At 37.7% G+C, this 17,982-nt stretch overlaps 2 protein-coding genes across 2 annotated transcripts in view; both read left to right on the forward strand.

Moving 5' to 3' along the window:
• The window catches only part of Egfr (epidermal growth factor receptor), a 159,229-nt gene that overhangs the window by 13,489 nt on the left and 127,758 nt on the right, over positions 1-17,982 (forward strand). The window lies entirely within an intron of this gene.
• LOC143895528 (uncharacterized) lies at positions 10,432-16,715 on the forward strand. The gene is made up of 2 exons (XM_077402726.1): positions 10,432-10,767; positions 10,849-16,715. Exon 2 carries the CDS (start codon positions 11,183-11,185, stop codon positions 16,313-16,315), a length of 5,133 nt encoding a protein of 1,710 aa, XP_077258852.1. The 5' UTR covers positions 10,432-10,767; positions 10,849-11,182; the 3' UTR covers positions 16,316-16,715.

Here is a 17,982-nt window from a genome sequence, read left to right on the forward strand (position 1 = left end):
AAAGTATTTACGTTGTTAGAAATAGACTTGAAATGGAATATGATTATGTGTACGTATAGTGTATGTTTAACGCAAAGCTGAATTGCAATATCGGGAATTAAAGACGGATATTAGCGATTTGCAATCGCCTTATATAATTATGTACATGATAATGATTAAACCCATTCCTGCAAATTAATACGATAAAATTGTCTCTGACATGTTGCAAACGCAGCAATAAATATTTATACGATTCCTTGCTCTGTGTGAACTAAAATATATTTTACAATCATCTATAATTTATAACATATTTGAATAATTGTTAAGAAAAATATGGGAACGAATAGTAATTATAATTATAAGCATATTGAATATTAATTTCGCGCGCGGGTGTATTTTAATTATAAATGGTGTAAATTTATTATTTAAAAAGACCTCTGTTAGACCTGACCTGAAGTTACTAATTTTGAGAATTTCGATATCAATTGATAGAATATTGATTTTTAATAATCGCTCCTTAAAAATCTCAACGCGATTATTTTTAACGTTTGAATGCCATGAAAATCATTGATGACTGATGTCACTCAACTTTTATTAAAAGTACATACACGATAATATCTATTAATTTTGTAAGGATAATAAGCATAGGAATACTGATCTAAAATAATAAGTGTACAATACATATAAACACATATCTAAATATATTTTTATTTTTCAAAAATATATAAACTTAAGTAGACAAATGACAATAGGTATAGGTATGGTTATAAAGCATTCCAAACGAAGATGTAGATTGTCATTGATCTTCGCAGATTAATATCTTTATTCAATTTTTTGCTATCTTTCCGCTATACTTTTCATTATTTTTCTTTTAGCAATGTTTGTAAAATCTTCCAACTTTGCGTACTTCACCTTCTTTTTTTTAGTTGATATTATTAAGTGTGTAAATTAATTCGGTGCCTTTATTACATTCCTTGCCTTATAACTCCGTTGTAAAGTTAAATATTTTCTTATACCCTTTTGCGATTTGTACATATATGTGGATCTCTAAATTTTTAAAGCATTATCTTTATAAAACAGTAACGAACACGATAATGTCTAAAAAGCAGCGAGGCACTGCTGAAGTCGCGGAAAGATTTGTTCTGCTCTGGATGAAGGTGATGCTGTGAAAACATGCAAAAAGTGATATTAGAGTTTTCAGAACTAGACGAGTCATTTTGCAGCATGACAACTTTCGGCCACGCCGCAAAAGGGAAAGAATGTCATCTGCATGTGCTTCGGACTGGAAAATTCTTTTTTATCCGGATTATTCATCAATCATCACATTTAGTTCTGTCAGATTATCATTTGTTCCGGTCACTGTAATATTACAACTGGTTAATTCATCTTTCGAGACAATAGAAAAGGTCCGAGAAAAAGTTTTGAAGATTTTATCGATTCAAAATCGCCAAGTTTCTTCCGCGAGGTATTCGTTAGCCACTCAATAAATGAGACGTATAGTCATAGAAAATAATGGAGATTGTTTCGAACATTAAATTTGTACTTGAATTTTACGAAAAAAGGCACCGAATTAATTTACAGAGGAAGTATCTTCTTATGAAAGTTACACTACTAATTTTTTTTCCAAAAATTTAGAGACTATAATATATTAAAAAATGCCTGTCAAAATTCTTTTTTAATGTATCGGAAAAACTCCTTATAGAGAAAAACTAGAACTCTGTCAATTAGATTAAAATTCTGAAAATAAGATGTTGATTTTCTGACAGAGATAATTCTTTAATAAGAAATAATTTTTGAGAATAATTTATTGAATATGATTGTTATTTAACATTTTACTATTAAAAATTTAATACAATATATTATATTTACATTTATTCCAAATTCTATAAAAAAATAAGATTTTATCACTTTGCAATATTATATATATATATATATTTCCGGACACTTTATTCAATAGAATTAAATCACAATATATATTGTACGGGATTCTAGGATGATCGAATTATGAGAGCGAAAAATATTAACTCGTAAAAAATTAATGAATTATACGTTTATTCATTTAGCACTGTCTTCTTCTTGACTCTTTTAATTTTTTAAACAATACCAGGCTATGAGCCTGCATGCGTCTTTTTTAAATCTTTTAACCTTATGATATGTCTGATTTTATAAAATTCTCATTCAAATCTAGTTACCTTTATTTTACACATGTCACACATATTCCTCTTTTGCATGCAGGAATTTTTTCGGTGCAACTATGCGCGTAATCTAAGGTATTTGGAAAACCAGTGTGCCCTCTCGAATGAACTCACCAGAGAATCCAAACGAGCATTGTTGTCCCTCGTCTGTCGAGAATCTCTATGCGTTGGCGGACGAGATAGGGGGTCAAAGAGGGATGAAAGGCACTGAAGGTTCGGTTAGGTTACCTGCGGGGTCGCGACACTCAGGTATTGCATTGTTGCATCGCCGTCGGGATGAACCACTACGGCTCCACAGTGCCTGTTAGGAAAGTGAAGAAAAGCTGTGTAAACAGCGAGCTGCGCGATTAACCCATGAGGTGGTATTAAGACAAAAACCTATCTCAACGCTGACCATAAAAGAAGAAACCGAGATGCTTTGTCACAGTTAATCTACATGTCCCTTGTGCATTCTACACACACACACACACACACACACACACACATTTAAAGCTTTCTTTCTCTCTGCGAAAAAGTGACATTGTAAAATGCTTAAAATACAGTGAATGGGACAAATTGACCAATTCTTAAGCATATTAAATTGCAGTTTGGATGAAATAAGAGATAGCTAAACTCTGATCCACGCACTAATATCTCTAACAATAAGTAACGGTTTCGAAACTATTTACGTATATTATTTGCAAATATTATATAGAGATATACATTGAATTTTAAATAGTCAAATAGAAACTAAATAGAAATATACATATAGCAAAAAACAGAGTTGGAATTAATAGTGGAGTAATAGTAATCCAGGAAATAGCAATTTCTTATTTTATATATGGATAACATTAATATTTAATATCTATTTAATTTCTAAAATTATCATAATAGATTTTTTATTTTAATACAATCTTTGATTATTTTTATAAAAAGACTACTTTTATAAAAGGGGCATTTATGAATATTATTCTGCATGGAGTTTTTGCTTTTTATTGTTGCTCGCGGAATACGGCCACCCATGCAGAATATGTTGAAATACGTCGTGTGCAAGATACGAGTTCGTCGCTATAGCGAAACAACCACCATGGCGAGAATATAATGTTACACTTTGGTAGCAGTTTGGTGTGGGAACACTGCCGAGTTGGAAGAGTGTAAGAAGAAGAGTACACTGGCTGCTCATATATAATACAATCACGGTTAAGGAACACCATGGCTGGTCTAAAGTACACGCACGCTCGAGGAATACGATATCCCTCGATCTCGTGTCTTAAAAGTACCTTCGCTGTGAACATGTTGAAATCAAGGTGTAACTTAATCAGGCAGTAATAAATCTGTTTTTGCACCGATCACAGCGCGCATGCTGCAAAGGATCTAAATAACAAATAAGAGATCTGAGATTTTTTCACATAATAAATCGTTTCTGATGCATGTGTGAGAGAGAAACGATTGTAACATATACATTTCTGTTATACTTAATAAATTCTTCTACAATTCTATAAGAAATTGAGATAGATACATGAGAAAATGAAAAATTAGAATGTAAATAACATTATTGACTCCACAAGTTTTTAAAAAATTAAATTTTTAATTTTTTTAATATTATAATTAAACATATATATAATAGCACTATATTTTCTTGAGGAAAATAACGCATAGCTGCAAAGTCATATATTTTTTAAAATAATATACATTTCTTATATATCTATACTCTGTTATTTCAACGCATGAATACAATTCTTTCTTCTTTGACGATCGAAGCAGATCCAATATCTACTACAGGAACTTTTTAATGATGCGCCACAAAATTGTGCGTCATAATGACTTGAATCTTCGTTCTCTGATGCCCTTCGGGGCATTTCTTTTTCTAAACGTTGGCGTAGCTTGCGAAAACAGTCGCACGCGAAGTTTAGCTTGTACGCGGCAGGAGAGTACGTCTGTATAAGATAAAAAAAGGTTTAAGTTCTTTGCCAGCCATGTGGGTACATTGGGCACACTTGGCAGCACCATGTAGGAGCACATGTCGCGCTTTTTATCAGATATTTCGTTTTTCATCGCGCTAATGTCGAGAAACGCCCCCTCGTTTCGTCTTCGGCCGTTAAGCCCGTTTAATAATATACCGCAAACGTGCTTTATATTTTATTATATACTAACGTGTTACAATATGTTACTAAAGATTGATCAACACCATGACGAATATTCTATAATACTATCCACCATGCAAGCTTTAATAATATATTCTTCAAAACCAAAATATATAAGATTTTCTACAACCTTTCCCTCTACTACATATACGTAACATTTATTATTTTTTATAATTTTATATTTTATTTGTGTATTATTATTGCGCAAAATAAGCGATTTTTTATTTTACAAAACAATTAATCAAAGAAATGTATCTTTTTGTACATACTAACTTGTAGTTTTGACATAATAGATTTCGTATACGTGCATTCTACTTTTTATCAAGAGATCTAGAAATCTAACAAACAATTCTGATAAAACAGCACGATGAAACGGTACTGCGCGATTAACGGACATGCATAATATATAGCGAAACTTGGATTACTCGGCGTAAATCAATCCAAGGTTCCTGTACTGATGGTCCCGTTATGGGAAAAGAAAGATGCGCTGACAGCTTGTATCTTCCCGCGCTCCTTGCCGTGTGTTTTTCTCTTCCTCTTCTTTCATCGTGATTCTCAATAATTGTAGGGATTTATATCCTTCTTTTTTTAGAGTGATTTTTTATCTTTTTTATAAAGATAATAAAAAAGAAGTACACATTTTTGGATGGTTAACGTTTTCAAGGACAATATGGTAAATTGCATGTCTGTCTACAATCAATCGAAGTTGTGTCACTATTTATAACTCCTATAATAATGAAGTACTTAACGAAAATGAATAAAAAATAATAATAACTTCTCATATATAAAATAATTACCAACTTTTTTATTATTTGTGCAATTATTAGGTTTTGAACTTATAATTTCATGATACATAACTTTATATCTAAAAATAAAACTAAATAAAATTAGCATGCTACAAGTAGGAAAGTTTGTGAATACCGAGTTAATTCTTTTCATTGTATTGTATCTTAAAAATTCGCGCATTTATACTTAACTTTTACTAAGCATATTTTTCATGTTGCATTTGTGTCGAATGAATTCTTTCCGCCAGCCGGATGACGACTGTTGTTCATTGTACAATGCGTGCGCGTAAAGTATAACAATGAGAGCAATTACAACATATCAGCTGATTACAGAAATAAAATGACTCGCACACCTGGCGGTGTGTAGGACAAAATTCAAATTCAAGCATTGTATAGTCACATTGCCGCATCGTGATGCTGCAACAGAGCAAAGAGGGCATCCTCGATCGTTTGCTTAGATTTTTTTTTTAATGACGGCAGTCACCAATGATGACTACGAATCTGGTTGAGTGCACTCTGTAGTCAACTACGTGGCAAAAAGAGACGAAAGAGAGTAAAAGGTCGACGCTTAGATCGTTTCTCCACCCTCGTCGCTGTTCCTCGACCTTACGTTCCTCCTTTTTGCCTTCTTTCTCCGCGCGACGACATGAAATTCCTCTGGCGAACAGAGACTGCTCGGTCTCTGTTCGCCAGATCCCTGGTCAATGCAATCTCCGCAGTATCAAGGATGCTTTGTACGCAGGACGAATAACGAGCGGCAGATGGGGGTCCCTGCGTCTCGGCCTTTTAGAAAAGGCCCGCGCGGACCACTTCAAGTCGTAGTCGCGGCAGCGAATACCGATGATGAAGAAAGCGACTTGCTAGTTCACGCAGATGATCTTTTTCAGTTTGCACGCCGTGCATAATGCATTAGGCAGCAGCAAATAAAACAGATGCACACCGATAATCGTAATTATTTCATTGCATTAGCTTGGAAATTTTTAACATGTGAATATCCTATATTTTTCAAAATCCACGATGAAAACGTAATATACCTATTTTTTAACAGTACTTATATCTTTTAATTCTATTTACATATTTATGTACATAAAAAATTCACAATTCAGATATCCATAAAGGAATAATCGATTTTACATTTTTTTAAGTTACTGTTAAAATATAGTTAAGTAGGAAAAAAATTATCTTTTTCTCTTTTAATCTTCTACAGAGAAATAAATTAATAAGTATAAAGAAGTGTGTATGTGTGTGTACATGTACATATATGTGTTGTATGTATAAAATTGGTATAAGTTTGTGATAGACATCGTCTTCGTCCTAACAATGTATGGAAAAGAAAAAAAAAGATAAAAATTAAGTAGCCTCTTCTTAGCTTGAACACAATGAAATACGAAACAGTGGCACACGATGGAAGTACGATATGGCACGCAATGATGCGTTAATAGCTATTTTCGCAGGTGCGACTCACGACACGTCGGGATGTACTTCACGACGAGTTGCTTCTTACTGCTTTGCTCTGATCCTTCGCGATTTGTCTTGCGCTTTGTTTCAATGCTGATGCTTGCATCATGAAATAGGTATCCGCGCTATTGACTTGCCTCTTACCGATAGAACTCGGCGAGTTCCGCGAAGTGATAAATCGTTTGTTCGTGCCGAGAAAGAAGGGTAGATTAAAAAAGCAGCACGCGTAGAAGATAACGTATTCATGTATTCTGTTGGATCGTAACTGAAGCTCATCTCGTTGCTCATTTCGCCAGTAGTATTCACACGCTGTTGCACATTTAAGAGCCAACTCATGAGGCACGAACATTTAAAAAGATGTTTTTTTTAATTATCCGATCTTATCTGTACCTAAATTCAATTTTTATAAAATTTTTCTATTAAAAATGGTAAAGAATTATATAAATTATATTAAAATTATATGTATTCTTCACACATTAATCTTTGTATTATGTTTTTATCGGGTCTTATCGATATTTCATTAGAAAAGAAATGCAATAGTATTATATAGATATCTCGATAGATATATAGATTCCGGTGCTAGGTCAGTGTCTTGAGCAAAACAAGCGCAGACCGAATGGATTAATGTTTATTAAGTAATCACTAATTAACAATATTATGCAATATTAATATTACAATTATTAAATTATTGTCAATTTGACGGTTGTTGTATTTTTATCTTGACGTTACAAAAATATAAAAGTAAATCTAAATTAACAAACTACATACAAAAATTGAGATTAAATATCTTATACTTTTTATTTCTTAAATTTGTGTTCTTAAATTTAAGAAGTAAAAAGCATAAGATATTTAATCTTAATTTGTTGACTTCTTTTGTATCTCAAAATAAAAAGTATTGAGCATAATCCAAGAATTAAAGAGAATAGCATGATAGCGGCATCCTAAACGACGATATTTTATTTTCGAGTACTTTAGAATGATCTACGACATTTCCAAGTGCAATGCTCGCTCATAGTTATGAAAGTCCCAAATTGCAGCATTTATTTGTGAGCTAAGTGGTTGTCTTGTGATGCGAAGTATACAAAAGACGCGTACACAGTCAAAAGGTTCTCAGCCACTTTGCGGTGTCCTCTTTGGGAAAAGACGACGAGTGTGGAATAAAAGGGCGCTTCAATTCCGTAAATATTAGGACAGGTTCGCCTAGGTAACCTTCCATAAAGGAAGGTACACAACATCCTTTACGGAAATAGCCTCTTACAGCTCGCAAGATTGCATGAAAAACCCATTTCTTTAAACGAGTGATTCAAAATTATTTATCCTCTTCAAGCATTATTAATGTTTTTGCTGTTAATTAAACCATACGTATCGGAAAAGTAAATCAAAATATGTAATTCCCGGAAAATTCAAAAGAAATTTTAACAGATATACATAAATATAATTTAAAAGTGATGTATTAAAGACTCAATAGTTTTTGTAAATATTGTTTTTGTATTGATTTATCTCATATCACAAAAATCTCATTTTACATTATGAAAATATAATTTACCTTGTAATATGCAGAAATTATATTAATAACTATTTTTAATGAATGAGTAAATGAAGCTTTTATGAAATAGGAGTTACTATAGGGAAACCAAGCATTCCCTGTGATGCGTTTTCATTCATAATTGTCTTCATGAATCGATATTCATTGATGTATCAATTTACCTGCTTTAATACGACTCTACGTTGCCTTGATAAGTTGCGTATCGAAATACAATGCCGCGCTTTTTCTTATCAATTCACGCTCGTGCGCATTAAACTGCGACCTTTGAATTTAGATTCTCGTGACTCGTATCGTGATATTCTATGCTCTAACACAATGCAATTGACAATTTTGCGTGTTATTTTTTTTTACATAATTAGTAGACAAATAATATTTGTTTTTACGGAAAAAATAAGGTAATTATATATATAATAACGTACAATTAAGTTTAGTTCTCATAAAGAAATTAAATGCAAGAATTTATCAAGATAAACGTACTTCTTACTGATAATTAATAGATAAGACATATACGCATTTGAGCCAAACGACACTGATCTTTGTCTTGTGTTTATTTATAACTTAAACCATCATGTTCAAACTCGACAAAAGATTTTCAAGGATCGATTCGTTCTCAGGCTCTCTTTCCAGCGATCCTTTAGTCGTCAGGAACGAAAGTGCTCGAGTGTCGGAGCGAATGTGATTTCCCACGTACCGTTGTCAGGGTATACAATCCTTCCGCCGCTAAACTCGTCTCGCTACTTTCGCCGACAACATATATATATATATATATATATATACATATATGAATCGGCTGTGAATGAGCGAAGAAAAATAATATGTACTCGCTCGGTGGGTTGTTACCGTGACGAACATTGGCGCGAACGCGATATAGCTTTAAGATTAATTCCCGTCCGCCGCGCCACTTTCCGCGCGCTGTGCCGGCGCGGCGAGAGGAAAAAGTACCAGGTGCGCCGTATAGGAGAAACAGGCATGAATATCTAATATATAGGCGAACCCGGAAGCGAGACGAGAGGCGCACGTCCTGTTCTGAGGACTTCGTCTCTCCTTTCACGTGGTCCTCGCCTCGCGATACCTCGTGGGGCACCGGCAGCTGCCGACATGGACACAGCCGAGGTCGTCCTTCTGGTGTTTTAAGGAAATTTATATATCCCTCCCTCGCCCATGAGTCTGAGAAAAAACAGCCAGCTTGTCAGGATATCCACCCACTTCCTCCTCTACGATTAAAAAAAGTACCTTTTTCCCAGGATCCGTGAGCGTAGACTTGCGTGGAAATTTTTCCAGCTCGAAAATATGCTTCTCAGATTTCTAAGATGTACCGTTTAATATTATATCGTGTAGTAATATATATAAAGAATTTTATTATATCAAGGATGCAGGCACGAAACTCTATTTACTCTATTTTATGATATAATTATAATGCATAATATCTTATCTTGTTACAGAATAAACTTTATTTAAAATATTTATCTGATTTATATCAACACGAATTACAAAAAAAATCGAAAAATCTAACAAGAAGAAACTCAAGGTATTGATTATAGACATAAAAAAGTAAATAATTGCTAGTCTGAATATCATTTATGTATTATATATATTTATAAATAGTAGTATGTTTGCATTTTTTTTATAAAATAGAAAGATTTTATAGTAGAAAGATACTGGGGGCGGGGAAATGTGAAAATATAAAGCTGTTAAATATAAGTCATATGCTCTCCCGGATGAAAGATATCTCTAACCACATTAGATTGCCTCATGCTACCAGAAATGATGTTTACAAAGTAAGAAATGTTGAATATTACGCGTACGAAAACAAAATCGTGTGAAAATTGAAGGAGTGCAAGAGGCTATACGACGAACATGTGTTGCGAGCGATAGATCATCCAATAGATCTATTGTGACCTTCGATCTTTACATCTGCGTAGTACATTAATAATAGAACACATCAACGATATTCTCGATGTGCTGTGCTCCCCCTTTTCTCTCGCCTTTTTATAAGATTTTTCTTACCTGGACCACCGACACATCATCCCACGCTCGATGATGAGCAGGTGATGAGCCTCACCGACCCATCCCGAAATCAAAACCCGCGCAGGTTATGCTTTCAAAGATCTTCGGTTAGCCTAGGTCGTAATTCTTCATACTACATTGCTCTCGATTATTGTAGCATCTGCTGAGCTTGCACAGATCGAAATGTGCATAATGCGAACTGCAAAGATATAGTGTGCCACACATTAATTAGTTGACCTAATTTTTAATTTTATCTTAAAAAAATAACTTAAAAATCCAGAATTATTATAATTTCGCGGTATGTATTTTGCATTTTCAATAAATTAAACAAACTGTCTAGACTTCGTGTAATATTGTACGGCCCTGCGCCATCGTTCCCCCTCTATTCGACTTGTAACGGAGCGAATTCGACTGAGACTCGGAGTAGTCGTTGTACCATGGCCGCACGCGCCACATTCTCGTGACAGTTCGCAATAAAGTATTATTTTAAATAAGAAGAGAGCGTACTTCGACCTACACCATCATCTATCAAAAAATAAGTGGTCCAGAATTAAAGATTTTGCCACTAGTAGGACGACCGGCGTGCATACACATACGAATCTGCAAGGCACACGTCGCAAGCGTCCAAACATTTTTGGTCCTTCGAGCCGGATCTCTCCGGGAAATTCATGACTGTTCGAGTGATATCTATCGAGGCTTATTGGAGGGTGAGATCACATGAAATTTAAGATAACTAAATTATTGAATTTCAACAGCGGCAGTGCTCGTTTTAATCATACAAATCGGGGCGAGCCGACCGTTGCAACTTACGAGAGAGAGAGAGAGAGACAAACGTGAACACGAGGCATTCACGAGGTATACACGAGGCATCGCAGAGGATAGGCTTGCGGCTCGCGAGAGCAAGAGAGAGACATCAATACAACAAGGCAAGACCACAGTAGACGTCGTCGAAAGCATATCGACGAAATTCCAAAGCGTATTTATGTTTGCGTATCTATATTTTCACCTCGAGGCGTAATGTTATATTCGCGTTAACCACAACCTTCGTATTATATTTCGTTCTCGTTATAAATTTATATTACTGACACGATGGCTGACGAGATTCGCGCACTCATACAAAGACGTGCTACAATAAAAGCGCATTTAACTAGATTTAACAGTTACTTAGAAAAATGGTCTGAATGTCCGGACAAGCAGCAATTAATAGAACGTTTAGAAAAATTTAAAAATACATGGGATAGCTTTGACGAAGTACAGACTAATATTGATTTGGTAAATGCGACCGCCACTGGCGCACAATCGGACGATAACGAAAGATCGATTTTCGAGGAATCATATTTCCAACTGGCCGCGCGTGCCCAGCGTCGACTTGCGTCCGTCAGGCCCCCCACGGCTAATGATGATGTAGCGACTGTCCAGAATCAGCCCGTACAGAACGTATCTGCGAATATAAAGCTTCCTACAATTAATTTGCCCACTTTTAGTGGCAATTACGAGGCATGGTTAGGTTTTTATGACAATTTCAAATCCATCGTACATGACAATGCGAATCTTACCTCTGTTCAAAAATTACAATATTTGAGATCATCGTTATCAGATGAGGCCGCGCAGGTAATTCAATCTCTAGAAACTTCCTCTCAAAATTACGAAGTAGCTTGGGCTCTTATAGTGGAACGTTATGACAATAGAAGAATAATAATTCAGAGCCACATTCGCGCGCTGTTTGACCTTCCGGTAATATCTAAGGAATCTTCAACACAATTACGATCTTTAGTTGATGCCGCTTTAAGACACACACGAGCACTTCATGCTCTTGGTCAACCGACGAAATCTTGGGACGCGTTGCTGTTTCACTTGTTAACATCGAAACTCGATCGAAATACTCACAAAGAATGGGAGCGCTCTCTTGACGGTACCGATATGCCGTCTATTGACGATTTTTGGAAGTTTCTAAAGAATCGTTGTCACGTTTTGGAAAGCGTAAGTCAGGAGGTCTCAGTGTATTCGAATCAATTGGCAAAGAATCAAGCGAGATCAAGCAATATGCGAGGTAATCAAAAGACGCGACGGGCTCTTGTAACCGTGCATACTAAACTCGAGTGTGCAATCTGTAAGCAGAACCATAACACATTTCAATGCGAACAATTTCTCAAAATGAATCGTGATGCGAGATTTGCCAGGGTGAAATCTATGGGGCTCTGTTACAATTGTTTAAGACCAAATCATTTGGTTGATGAATGCAAATCAGGTACATGCAGGAAGTGTAAGCGTAAACACCACACTCTTCTTCATTCAGAAGGTGAATCATTTGATCGGGGTTCTGGTAGCTCTAACGCAGCAAACGCTAATCCAATCGCGAGTCTCCAGGCGGTCGTCGCCTCGCAGGTTCTTTTGGCTACGGCATCTGTGCGTATGCTAAATAACCGCGGAGAGCCCATCAAGTGTAGAGTTTTATTGGATAACGGATCTCAGTCTAACTTTGTCACGGAGAAGTTATGCAATATTTTAAATCTCGCAAGGAGAGAAGTTAGTATTCCGGTGTCGGGTTTCAATCAAAGTTTAACCCATATTAAGCATTCTGTTACGACGACCCTCCAGTCAAGGGATGGACGCTTTGCTGCGGAATTGTCATTCTTGGTGGTACCTCGAATCACGGAAACGCTTCCTGCACAAACGATTAATCGTTACGTTTTAAATCTTCCCCGAAATGTCACCTTGGCAGATCCCGAATTCTGTACTCCGTCGGAAGTTGACGCCCTGATAGGAGCCGAACTCTTTTACCAGTTGTTATGCGTAGGTCAGATAAAATTAAGCAACTCTGCTTTAATACTTCAGAAGACACGGCTAGGCTGGATAATTTCGGGAGCAATGCATAGTCGGGAGTCTGCGTCGAATCGAATTGCGTGTAATCTAGTAGTAGACTCTTTGGAAGCCCAAGTCTCCAAATTCTGGGAACTTGAGGAAGTTTCGAGCGTTAAACATTTGTCCAAAGATGAAGAAGCATGTGAGAAGCATTTCTCTCAGACGTACTCTAGGGATGAGAGCGGGCGATATACGGTTAGGCTCCCGTTTAATCATAGAAAGCGCGAGCTGGGCGACTCTTATCAAATAGCGAAAAAAAGATTGTATTCACTCGAAAGAAGATTAGCACAGGATCCTCAGTTGCGCGAGGAGTATACGGATTTTCTTGACGAATACGAAAGGCTTGGACATATGATTGAGATCTCTGCTTCCGACGTGACCGAAGATGGATATTTCATCCCACATCACCCCGTCTTCAAGCGCGACAGCCACACAACAAAATTGCGGGTTGTTTTTAACGCCTTATCAAAGAGTAGCAGTGGGGTGTCGCTCAACGATGTGCTTCTCGCTGGCCCGACCCTTCAGGAAGACTTGTTCTCCATCGTTACGAGGTTTCGGACCCATCGATATGTACTGACTGCCGACATCGAAAAAATGTATAGGCAGGTCAGAGTTCATCCCGGGGACGTCAAGTACCAGATGATTTTATGGCGCAAAGGTCCAAACGATCCAATCAGAATCCTCGTTTTAACCACGGCGACCTATGGTACCATTCCGGCTTCGTTTCTCGTCGTTCGATCTTTGCAGCAATTATCCAAGGACGAGCGAAGGCGGTTCCCGCTGGCATGCAGGGTTCTTCTTGAGGATTTCTACATGGACGACGCTCTTACCGGCACATCAAATCTCGAGGAGGCTCAAAGGTTACGTGATGAGCTTATCGAATTGTTGGCCTGTGGTGGATTTCATCTACGTAAATGGTGTTCGAACGAGCCGAGTCTTTTGGAACCACTATTGGACAAATCCATGGATCCTCACATTTGCTTAAGCGAGTCTGAGACTCAGAAGACCCTCGGCATCCATTGGCATCCCCGTGACGATCAGCTAATACACGTCGTAAAACCGTTTACTGAATATCAACGAACGACAAAGAGAACCATGCTTTCCCAAATCGCTTCTCTGTTCGACCCTCTCGGATTGGTCGGTCCGGTCATAGTAAAGGCGAAAATTTTGCTGCAGCAATTGTGGCAGAACAAACTGGATTGGGATGAGTCTGTCCCGGTGGACATTGCTACCTCTTGGAACCAGTACAAGGAGCAAATCGAGATTCTAAATAATTTCGTCATTCCTCGCCAAATCACAGCAGAGAATGTAATCAACATCCAGTTGCATGGCTTCTGTGATGCAAGCGAAAAGGCTTATGGAGCCGTGCTATACCTGAGATCTACAACTTCCTCAGGAATTCATATAGTTCGATTGGTCTGTTCCAAAACGCGGGTGGCGCCTATCAAGAGATTGACTTTGCCCCGGCTTGAATTGAGCGCGGCGGCTCTTCTTGGAAAACTGTATAAATCTACCATCAAATCAATCAGAATTAATTTAGACGAGGAGTTCTTTTGGTCGGACTCTACGATCACGCTCCATTGGATCCAAACCTCACCACACAAGCTAAAAACCTTTGTTGCAAACAGAGTTTCGCAGATCCAAGAAAGTACTAAGCACGGAAAGTGGAGACACGTGCCGTCTCAGGACAATCCCGCAGACGCGTTGTCAAGAGGACAGTTTCCCTGCGAATTCGTCAACAACCCCATTTGGAAAAATGGTCCGTTTTGGCTGTCTAAGGATGAAGCTGCTTGGCCGTCGAATTTAATACCCAGTATTGAAATTCCGGAACAACGCTCAATAGTTGTCTTGTCAAACGTTCACGTTGTCGATACGGATCTACTTTCAAGATTTTCATCTTTTGCTAGAATGAAAAGGATCATAGCGTACTGCATACGTTTTGCCTCCAGGTGTCGATCCTTGAGGAACGATTCGGAAGACCTCAGCACTGAAGATTTGAAGAAAGCCGAAATGCGTATTGTAAAATTAGTTCAAATCACCGCCTTCGAGAGCGAGTTACGTAGTTTGAGTCAGAAGCGTCCGCTAGATAAGAAAAGCAATATATTGTCGCTCAGCCCGTTCTTAGACGACGATGGAGTACTTCGAGTCGGGGGTCGTTTGAGACACGCGGATCTGAAGTTCAGTCAGAGGCATCCTATTTTGTTACCTTCTAATAATCATATTACAGAATTGATAATTCGCGAGACTCATGTTAGGCTTTGTCATGCCGGAAGTCAAGCAACCTTGTATGCGATAAGAGAAAAATATTGGCTGTTAAATGGTAGGAATCGCGTTAAGGGAGTAATTCGGAAATGTGTGATGTGTTCTCGCTGGAGGCCGTCGACCCCTCAGTATGAAATGGGCAATTTGCCAAAGATTAGACTAGTAAGCTCGAGACCTTTTGAAAACGTCGGCATCGACTTTTGCGGTCCGTTCTTAATTAAGGAGAAAAAGTATCGTAACCGAAATAAGATCAAGATTTACGTCGCTGTATTTGTGTGTTTAGTTACCAAGGCTGTTCATTTGGAGATTGTGAGCGATCTGACTACTGAAGCGTTTGTAGCTTGTTTGAAGCGTTTATTCGCACGCCGTGGCAGGGCTCGGGTCATTTGGTCGGACAACGGTACAAATTTTTTGGGCGCGAGTAATCATTTGAAAGAGATATTCGAGTTTTTCCAGGAAAGGGAAAATGAGCAAAAAATAAATCGGTACTTAGTAAATGAAGGAATACAATGGTCCTTTATACCTCCCCGCTCACCGCATTTCGGGGGAATTTGGGAGGCTTCCGTGAGAGGTTTTAAACATCACATGCGTCGTATGGTTGGAGATGCCCTATTCACATTTGAAGAATTCAATACTTTTGTAATAGAGGTAGAAGCAATATTGAATTCGAGACCTCTCACGCCCATGTCGTCTGATCCGAATGATCCGCTTGCCCTGACACCAGCGCACTTTCTGATTAATGCGTCTTTACAAAGTATTCCGGAATACGACCTTACAAATGAGAATTCAAATCGCCTTTCGTCATGGCAACATATTCAAAGGGTAAAGCAACATTTTTGGAAGCGTTGGAATAAGGAGTATTTAAACGAGCTGCAACAGCGTACCGAGTGGGTTTCGAATAAAGCGCATAATATTAATATAGGAGATCTTGTAATTCTCAAGGAGGAGAACACTCCTCCGTTACGTTGGATCACTGGCAGAGTGATAGCTACTCATCCTGGCGATGATGGTATAGTGAGAGTAGTGACGGTTAAAACAGCCCACGGTGTATATAAGCGATGCGTTAAAAAAATATCTCCGTTACCCATTATAGCATAAGAATCGACTCACTTGTGTTTTTTTTGTTTGTCGTTCTATCGTGGATTCTTTTATTCCTATGACTAGTTCATGTTGAACGTATATCCGTTCAAAGGGGGCGGTATGTCTAGACTTCGTGTAATATTGTACGGCCCTGCGCCATCGTTCCCCCTCTATTCGACTTGTAACGGAGCGAATTCGACTGAGACTCGGAGTAGTCGTTGTACCATGGCCGCACGCGCCACATCCTCGTGACAGTTCGCAATAAAGTATTATTTTAAATAAGAAGAGAGCGTACTTCGACCTACACCATCATCTATCAAAAAATAAGTGGTCCAGAATTAAAGATTTTGCCACTAGAAGGACGACCGGCGTGCATACACATACGAATCTGCAAGGCACACGTCGCAACCGTCCAAACACAAACAGCTGATAAAACATTTTCTAACAAAACTTAGTTTCATTTTAACATATCATATGAGAAACGTATATTGATTTAGGAATTAAATAGATGCAATTTCCATCGCAAGTAATAGCGTAACTTTAATATATTGGCAAATAAGAGCACAAGAGCTTACACAGCACATTGTGTGTAGATATGTATTACTCTTCTATCTTTATTCGATATAGGTTAATATTGATGTAGAGACCATATAGGTATTAGTTCCTCATCTCGGATGGCCACCCACGATTCAAGGATTACTTTCGCACGTTATCCCCATGCATGCAACGATATCAGACGAAAGACGGTGGGCGACCGAGCACCTCACTATCGGTTAACAATAGGCGCAACAAACAACAACGAAGCCTTTCTCTGTGCGTTCCTTTGTTCCCTGTGTATTAATCATTCGACTCGTGACGACTGTGAACGTAACCGGCAACTTTATAGTCACCTGCAAATGATCATGCGACATGTGTACGCGGTCGATTTTCCCGCTGGTACATATCGCGATGACTACGGGACGCGACGAATCGAATCGACGGAGCGAAATCGTGAAACAGACAACGTGCATTCTGTTGCACATATCTCTTTCTTAACGACCGCATACTCGGGAGTCCTTCAGTCTCTGAGCAACAAGTGGACTACAAATGAAAGCATTCCGAGTCTTGTTTCCATCTGCATTGCAGTGCGATGAAGGCGAATGGAATTTGCACGGGCAATAGATGGATCGATTTTATTACCAAGATATTTAACGATTAAAGAATTATAGAAAAAAGATGCAATTCTGTTTGAATTGAAATTTTAATTAGATTTCTCTTCGAGTTTACGTTTCATTTTCGAGTAACAAAAATGGAGCAGTATTTCTAAATATATAGAGACATCATTATCAGACTTCTCAAAATTATTGTTTTTATCGTGCAATGTTCGCAAAAATTATTTTACATCCGATTTTTTATACGGTTTTGACAAGTGAATGTCATGCACAAAACCGATTTCATTCGGTTTTTGAATACTCAGAAACGGATAACTGCGGTGAACTGCGATAAAGCAAACACATTCGCGTTCTTGTCACAAAACAATCGATCATTATATTCACGAGTTTACCGACGACCGAGAAATGCTCCGGTCATATTCCCTTTTTTTTTCTTTTTTAACAACGACAACGACAACGATGGCGGCAATAATTCCAGTACTGACGCCGCGGTACCGTTTTCCGTTAGCTGAGCGAGATGGTTAAGCGGAACGT

Source organism: Temnothorax americanus, unplaced genomic scaffold (genome assembly GCF_048541705.1).
Source record: "Temnothorax americanus isolate GAGA-0224 unplaced genomic scaffold, ASM4854170v1 Scaffold16, whole genome shotgun sequence".
Lineage (NCBI taxonomy): Eukaryota > Metazoa > Arthropoda > Insecta > Hymenoptera > Formicidae > Temnothorax > Temnothorax americanus.

Bases quoted from the DNA above. Each gene is read 5' to 3' on its own strand.
- LOC143895528 (XM_077402726.1), top strand. From the start codon at position 11,183: ATGGCTGACGAGATTCGCGCACTCATACAAAGACGTGCTACAATAAAA.